At 34.4% G+C, this 9,106-nt stretch overlaps 1 protein-coding gene across 1 annotated transcript; it reads right to left on the reverse strand.

Moving 5' to 3' along the window:
* Positions 1-5,418: 5,418 nt before the first annotated feature.
* LOC108331578 (uncharacterized) lies at positions 5,419-8,272 on the reverse strand. Its single transcript, XM_017566359.2, has 3 exons — positions 7,879-8,272; positions 6,369-6,620; positions 5,419-5,928 (listed from the first exon to the last, which is right to left on the reverse strand). The coding sequence occupies exons 1-3, from the start codon at positions 8,233-8,235 to the stop codon at positions 5,635-5,637; spliced, it is 903 nt and encodes a 300-aa protein (XP_017421848.1). The 5' UTR covers positions 8,236-8,272; the 3' UTR covers positions 5,419-5,634.
* Between the last annotated feature and the right edge of the window lie 834 nt (positions 8,273-9,106).

The following is a 9,106-nucleotide window of genomic DNA, read 5'->3' on the forward strand; positions in this document are numbered from 1 at the left end:
TCAAAACTGATTTTGATTGGTGTAAATGCTTCCAAAATGATCACGAAGGCAACGACGACAATCAAAATCAAGGTTGATCGGTGAGAATGCAATGAAAACAATGAGAATGGGCGCGGCGGAGGAGAGCTTTTCAGAGAGTTTGAACAGTTTCAGAGAGTTCGAGGAAGACGAAATTGTTCACTCTCTGTAATATTTTTTTAACCTAATCAAATGTTACTACTGATGGACAAATTTATGAACACCAAAATGTGATGTCACAAACTTGTTTTACAATCGGCAAGTATGACCGAATCGTTTCAAGTAATAAACTTGGTAAGACCAAGTATCGTTCTCCCAAAGGACTCACGGCCTAGTTTAGTTATGTGATTTGTTGATTAGCTAAGACTTAAGAACGAAATAATTGGATTTTATATGCAAAAGACGAAAATAAACATGTATGCATGAGGGTGATCAATGGCTAAAACAAAATACAAACACTTTCAATGGAATATATGGATGAGTATGTTGTTGGGGTTTATCAATTTCATCTTATCCACTCTCATATATTTTAGGAATTCAACATTCAATTCATCATTGTTAATGTCACTCTCTAAATTACCTTTCAAGAAGGCTTCTCCCTAATTACGAGTTCATACGATTCCTAACATCCCTAATAATTAGTTTATTCAGCGCAGGAGCTTAACGGCAACCAATATACTATTGGGAGAAATTCCCCAGATCTAGACTTCTCCGTACGTTTCCGTATCGACAAAATCAATAATCATGCATTGAATGAGTTAAACAAAGCAAGCCTTGAGCAAAGAGGAAAAACCCTAACTAATGATGAAAGAAAGCATAAGTCTTAGATTAAGATGCAAGCACAAATTCCATATATGAGAGCTTCAAAAGATTACATTGATTCCCCAACAAACATACAAGGTTTAGTTCACCATATTCATGGTGAACCTAGATGAACAATAATGAAAGAATGAAAGATAAAACCCTAGAAAGGTGAAGAGGTAGCCTGAGCATCCAAGATCCTCCTTCAAAGGGGTGGAAGAAAGAGTGTTTGCTTCGTTTATGCCAAAGATACAAACCCTAGGAAACCCTAAAGCTTATATAGTATTCGTAAATTACAGAAATATTAGGCCCAAGCCCATAAAAGTGCCGCTCAGCGGTAAAGTACCGCTCAGCGGTAAAGTACCGCTCAACGGTAAGTGCGCGAGCTCGGTTCTTCCCCTCAGCGGCCATTTTTCCCCTCAGCAGATCCAACGTGACTTCCTGAGTGCCGCTCAGCGGTAAACTGCCGTTGAGCGGCAGTTGCGGCTTCTCCTTTTGCACTTTTTGATGTCTTTTCTGATTTCATCTCTCTCCTTCTTCACTTCTTTCACCAAATTCACCTTAAAACCTGCACAAAAATACTGAAATCAAGCATAAACCTGTCCAGCTCTCTTATTTCTGAAAATAAGAATAAAAGCATGATTTCAAGCTAGTTTCTAAGCATAAAGGTTGCTTTTAGTATCAATTTTAAGCATGAAAATAACAGTTTTTGAACTGTTATCAACTACCTCGGTTCATTAGAAAACCGGGGTAATAGAGGGGATACGACATCGGTTCCCCACTTAACCGAGGCCTATTCTCCTAAAAAAAATTAAAATTGATCTGAAATGGCAATTTTGAAATATTTTTCAACCTTTATGCCGCGGTTCCCCACCTAACCGAGGCCTATTCTCTTAAATATTTAAAATTTGTTCAGATCAGGGAATAGGTCGCAGTTCCCCAAAGAACCGAGGCCTATTCCCTAACGGTCTGACTCCAAATTTATTTCAGGACTGCCTTGGGGGGAATGTCAGAATTTTGCAGGGACAATAGGCCGCAGTTCCCCCCAAAACCGAGGCTTATTCCCTAACGGTCTGACTCCAAATTTATTTCAGGACTGACTTGGCGGGAATGTCAGAATTTTGCAGGGACAATAGGCTGCGGTTCCCCTCAGAACCGAGGCCGAAAGGCATATACTGCCGCGAGTCTGTTCCAACGGAGGCCTATACTGTCGATATAATTTCAAAAATGCCACCACGCAATATTATGCTTCGGGTTCTGGTGAACCGATGCATAATGTACGCGGTAATAAATCAATTTTTTACTAGTGGATAAAGCAAAAGTCAGAATTATCATATGCTCATAGAAAAAAAGGGTTAGAATTATTCATCTTTCCAAGACAATAACAGTGACTTTTAATATTTAGGAACAAATGTCACCTGACTCCAAGTTTTCCAAGAACCAAAATTTTGTTTTATTCTCAGATTTCAGATAATAAATACAATAGGACTAAACAATGAACAACCTATCTCAATAACTTTATTCCTGGATTAACAATTCTGAACAGAAAAACCAATTTCTTTCAGGTAATTCTTGGAAAATAACACTAGTTAACAATTACCTGTATTAATTAAAACAAACAGATAAATAAACCAGAGAAGAAAAACAAGTATACAACACCTCTATGTTCTGCATATTATACATGCAAAGATTTTATCCTGGCTTTGGGTTCAATGGAGGATCATATGTTATACAACCAATGTATACGACAATATTGAATTACAACACTGAGTTTCGATAACTTGGATCCACTCACATACCCTAGCTTTCTGTTGAACACCAACCACGACCTCTTCCGCAGCATATACCTGAGCCATGGGTTGCACAATCAACACCTACTGAAATTTGATATGGACATCCTAAGACCATGATGCCCCATTTAATCGTGTTCAAGTTGGATATGGAATTGGTGCACACTCATCATCAACCATGTATCCTCTATCTCTTTATCAATCAATCTTGAACTCTATAGGTTAGAGAATCTACCCTTATCCAAAAAAAGCAAATAAAATAAAATCTTCCTAAACAATTAAAGCTCCCACAAAATCCAAAAGAAAATCAATTGTTACTCCCATTGGGATCATCTCAGATGAATACACACTCAAGTGCGTCGCTTGCCAATTTTATTTATCCCTTTTGAAAGGGAAAGGAAAAAATATTCGTACCTTTGGAGTGCAGAGTGATATCCCTTTCTTCTCTTTCAAGCTAAAGGAGAAGTGTTCTCAGCACCTTTGATGATGGTGGTAGAGCCTTCTACAGTTTGACGACGGCATAATGCGACAAAGCCTTCGACAGCGTAGAGCCTTCAATGGTTGTGAGTCTTCGACGGCAACGAGTCTTCGACAGCGGTGAGCTTTCAACAACGACGAGTCTTCAACGGTAGCGAACCTTTGACGATAGTGATTGAGAAAAGAATGTGAGAGAAAATTATAGAAAGCAAATGATACGAAACATAAACCACAATTAACAATTAATTGTACTACAAATAAAATAAGTTCAATATATTTAAACTGAATTATTAAACAATATAATTACTTTTTATAATTAAGTTTTTTAAGTACAAAATATACAAATAAATTATAGTTTAGAGTTTTTAAGTTAATTATTCCCAATCCTACTGACAATATATTAGAGTAACGAATGCTCCACAAAATTTCATACAGTTTTATTAACAAACCAATTTACTCTCTCCTATTTATTTTGTCTAAACACGACTTTAACAAATATATCTTATATACTTATAAATTAACAATGTTGAATACTTATATTATAATACTTTAGTTAGTCTGATCCTACTTAATTGAGTTCAAATATATCTTATATACATATAAGTTTAACAATGTTTAATACTTATATTATAATATTTTAATTAGTCTAATATCGTAGTTAATTGACTTGACACAATATTTATATAATACTAAGTTAGGTATCTATTGATTATTTCTTCAAAACACTCTAGGATCACTTAAGTGCTAATACGAGAGTAAGAATCCATTGAAAAAAAGAAAAACGTAGTTTTAAAATTGAAATGATGGTTTCATTGTATAAACCAAAGAATTCACTTTGTGTATGTTTTTTTATTAATAAAGTATACTTAAAAAAGCTTTGAATATATATATATATATATATATATGAATATAGTGAATATGTATGAGATTATAAGAAATAATAACTAAAAATTAAAGATAAAAGATAAATATAAAATAAAAGTAATATGTCTGAGTTTTGATATCATGTTAAGAAGTGGACTTTAAGCCTAACTCAACCCCACAAAACTGGCTTATAAAGTGAGGTTTGCATCCACTTATATATAATAAATTGACCTTATTTTTAATCAATGTGGAACTTCCAACACACCCCTCACGCCGAGGTATTGACATAATCTCGAGTATGAGACTAGACATTAATTAATGGGTGATCCGATAGCGGCCTGATAGCGGGTGGAATAATATACCTAACAAACAACAAATATCGCTAGTATAAGCTCTAACCATAGCTTTCATACAATGTTGAATATGTGTTGAATATACACATAAGGTTCTATATTTATAATAGAAGAAATATAAGCTAAGTCCAAAATACAAATAAGAAATAATAACAAACTAACTAAAGATAAAAGATAAATATAATTACAATAATATATATCTAATATATTAGTGATAATATATGTAATCCGATATCTAATAAGATCAGAGCTTTTTTTATAATTACAATAATAATATATATCTAATATATATATCTAATATTTATATATATATATATATATATATATATATATATATATATATATATATATTAGTGATAATATATATAATTCGATATCTATTGCAACGTCTAGCCATGTGTAATTTGACGTCAACTTTACATCCGATATTGTCTTCGACATCAAATTGATGTTTTCCAACATGACGATGATGAGTTAGACATTAAAAGTCTAAAATAACATACGTTAAAAGTCTTTTTTGTATTGGTATGTATTATGCGTATATATTTTTTTATGATAAAATAATAATAAAAATATTATCATTGTAATTATAAAAATAAATTTAAATAAATTTTACAATTGTATTGTAGGTATACTAATTTTTTAGATAATTGGTTAACATGATTATTTTATTTGTTTTAAAAAAATAGTTAAATTTAAAAAATAAACGGCTCTCTTTCTTTATTATAAATAGTTTATTTCCTCTCTCCAAGTCTTAAGTGAGTTTTCTTATATGTAAGAGTAAACTGATACACATTTATACTTATTTTGATATATATTTACATTTATTTGATATAAATTATAAGAATAAAATAATTATAAAAAAAATGAAATTTTGTATTTTAAAAAGAAAAAACTAAAAGTAAAGAAAAATAGTGTAAAAAAAAATTTGTGTGTAAAAAGTATTTTTTCTCAATGTTAAATGCTTGTTACATAATATGATCTTCTCTTTCCTGTGTTTCATGAGTTTGATCCATCTTGAAATCATTTTCTATCACGTTGAAGCCTGTCGAGGAACGTGTGCATGGGGAAATGTTGGGGAAATAACAGAATGTAATACTTCATCTAAGGAACACAATTGAGTAGACAAGGTATGATAGTGTCATTAGAAGTTATAGTCTAAGATAAGAGTCTCTGCTTGTTTTGAAACTTGAATCTTGGTTGCTATCTATCTATGGCCTGATCTAATAGCTTCTATATAATATATAGTAACATAAAGAAAGCCCTCCCTGATTATAAAAAGGAAACAGAAAATGAGGAGCATAAAAGGGGAGTGGAGACAGCATCAATCATTACTTAGCACTACCAATAAGGACATCCTTATAAGGAGTAGAAGCAGGAGCAGGCGTAGGAATAGGTAAAGTAACTTTGGTCTCTTGAGGTTCATGGCTTAAAGATTGCCGTTCAATGATCAGGGGAACATGTCCTTCTCTTGAACTCACCAGACGCTCGTGTGCTCCACCTCTTAGTTTCTCCAGTCTAATTCCATTCATTTGTTGCATCTTGAACACTTTGATTAAGTTTGTCAACCCACCAATAAGCAACATTAGGCTTCCGAAGATGCCTAGCCAGATCCAAGTGCTACCCTGTATCAATCATCAACATTGACCCTCTTTAGTACTCATAGTAATTAACAATCACCCACCAAGTAGTGTGCACTGCCTCTATGCAGGAGTATACTGCTCCTACTGCTAAAGGTTAACACTATTGTTTGGATGAATGTTTTTTTGAAAGTGAATGAGATCACTTGTAATGTATCAGTTTTTGATACTGTTTGAACTGTTTCTTTTTTCCCTTGTTTGCAACATACAGCACTTCTTGTACGTTATCGATATTATTAACCTTTCTGTTGGCTGATAAAAGTAAATATCAAATATGAAAATATTAACTAGGCCAACTCATAGCTATGCAGGTCACTTGTTGCTCAGTACTCTCATTCGCCTCACTCGCATAAAATTGTTAGCTGACCAACTAACACCAAAATAAGAGCTGAATTGTTCTTCAATATATGTAGTAGATCACTTACAAGTAAGTGAATGCCATGGTGAGTCTCTTTAGACTTCTTCCAATGATTGAGAAACGCACCGAGCATAAATGACATACTCCCCATAAAAAATGGAATACACACACACTGCTGCAAGATTTGGACATGACCGTCCGCTTTCTCATAAATTTGGCATGAGTTATGAATTGATCCTATCACCCACAATACAGGACCAGCAACAAGCATGTTAAGAGCATGCTTCGCCGGTTCGAAGTGCCCATATCCTTTCTCCTCCTGTGTTTTGGTTACACACACCAAAAAAAGATGATGTCCAATTTAGATAACCAAAATAACTATATAAACAAGTAATCCAAGCACGTGAGACATTAATTAAAAGACACAAATGCAAACATTATAGGCAAACAAATGAATACTAACTGAGTAAATGTCAAATTGGTGGCTCAAAGTTGAAGGTGTTGGCTTATTGCTCCTCACTAAAATTTATATGGGATTGAAAAGTTCAAGAATCCATTTGTATGAAAATTTTAATCATGAGTTAACACATTACCTACTTAGGTATTTATTCTTAACAACTAGCAATTTGGATATTTTACTCCTAACAACTAGGTAGCCAAAAGTTAAAGGAAAATGTCCAAACACTCTTCATTGTTCATATTACCTGAGCATTTTTTAGACATGTTAGAAATAACCTTTGCTTTAGGTATAGTATCCGGCACCTATTGTAAGGTTTTGAATTTCAAAATAACTAATTATACATCTTACCAATTTGGTCATTTGCATAGCTAATGGCTAATTATAAGATTCATTCTAATGAAAGATAGGTTAATTCCATGACTAGTGGTGCAAAACTCACCTTTGGTAGATATTTTAGCAACTGTCCTTCATTTAAGTAGGGACGCCTAAGTTTTTATAATAGAAAAAATATATACTATGGGTCTAACATGCATATATGTGGAAAAAGATGTGAGATATAAACACATGCTACTTTTGAAGTTGTTGAGTTGGAAATGTAAGTTGATTATAATATGTGAAAAAAGATACACATACGCCCACAAATAATAAATGACACAAATATAAATTTTATAACGGGTATCCATGTATCATCACTATGTATGTGGTGTGTACACACACATGAAACGGAATTCGTATAAGAACTAAAAAGCATTACTAGGATTAGATTGCCTGACAATGTTTTCTAATATACATGCATTAAACTCAATTTTGTTTGGTTTCTTATAAGTGGCAGTGTTTGAGGTATAGTCAGACACTAAACAGAGATATATAAACCTTTAATTTGCTTTGTTATCAACCGTGTTAGTTCAAACTCCACATTTTAAACATAGAATGGAACAGAACAGAAGGGAACTGGTGATGGAGAAATCACATAAAAGAAAGGAATACTACATTATGATTTGACTAAGAAAGCGTCGCAACCAGACAACCATAACTAAACATCAGGTTTAAAGCATATTTTACGAAGGATGAGTGCAATAGAATACGCGCGCGCGTGTGTGTATATATATATATATACCTCAATAAAAAGGAAGAAGACTCCGACGAAGAATAAAAGCGCTCCGAGCATCTGAACGACGGGAACGGCGAACTCGACGAAGGCGAGTTGAAGGTCGAAGGTCATCAAGTGTAACTGGAAATCGATGCCAGCGAGATGGGCCAAGAGGTCATGGAGATTAAGGAGGAAGATGAAGCCGAAGGCGACGAAGATGAGGACGAGGCCCGATCGGGCTTCGGAGGAAAGCTGAGCCGTGATGCCAGAAAGCAGGAGGATGGTGGCAATGAGGTAGAGCCCTGCGTTGATGTACTCGAAGCGGTTTTTGGCGAGGCCCGGGCCGTAGGTGCGGAAGTCCCTTGCAGATGCTAGCTTCACCATTTCTAATTTGTTTTGGTGTGACACCAGTGGATTCGGATCCTTACCCCAAGACAAAAAGGGTTGGTGCTCAGATTTTATTTTGACACGTGGCGACCTGCATGGGTTTCTGTTTGTTCTTCACGTTGGGCTGTGACGCGTGGCGGGACGCAGAATAAACTACCGATGGCGCTGCACTTTCCACTCCAATTTCGCTAAATTTGCCTCACTCAACCTTTTCTCTAAGCCCACCTTATTGGTTTTTTTGGGGACTTCACCCTGCACCTCAAATGGTTTCACCTGCACCTCCAAAATTGTCTTAAATGCCAATAATGTCCCTATTAAAACTTCATTAAATTTTAATAAAACGTAAGCAATCTTTAACTTGATTTTTTTACTCAGCTTTCTCGTTCTTCAAAGATATTTCACCTATTTCTTTGGAGTTTTCTGTTTCTGATCTCAAGCTTCGAAGCTTGTTTTTTCCAACTTTCTCTCCTTTTGTTCACTTTCTCCATAGATCCAGACATCAACTTCTTCTTCGAGATCAACTTCTTCTTGTATGTGGATCAGTTTTCAGCTTCAACTGTATTTAGTGCATTGGGTGCATTCATTCCTACATTTCTTCAGCTTCTTTCTCCTGGAAATCGATTTTGGAAACAGGAGAAGACATTAAACGGATATTAAAAACCGATTCAACCTTGGTCGGATGTGGATATCCGTAGGCATTAGTTTCTTTCACTCTTTCATTGAATTGTTCTATTACTCATGTATATTCTTTTGTTTTTCAGATACGTGGATGCAAATTTCACAACAGGGCTAATTTTATAGAATTTATAGTTTTTTATTTGTAATAATATATTCATGAATTAATTAAATTGATTATATTTTTTTTGAA

The sequence above is a fragment of the Vigna angularis genome, chromosome 4 (assembly GCF_016808095.1).
Source record: "Vigna angularis cultivar LongXiaoDou No.4 chromosome 4, ASM1680809v1, whole genome shotgun sequence".
Taxonomy (NCBI): Eukaryota; Viridiplantae; Streptophyta; class Magnoliopsida; order Fabales; family Fabaceae; genus Vigna; species Vigna angularis.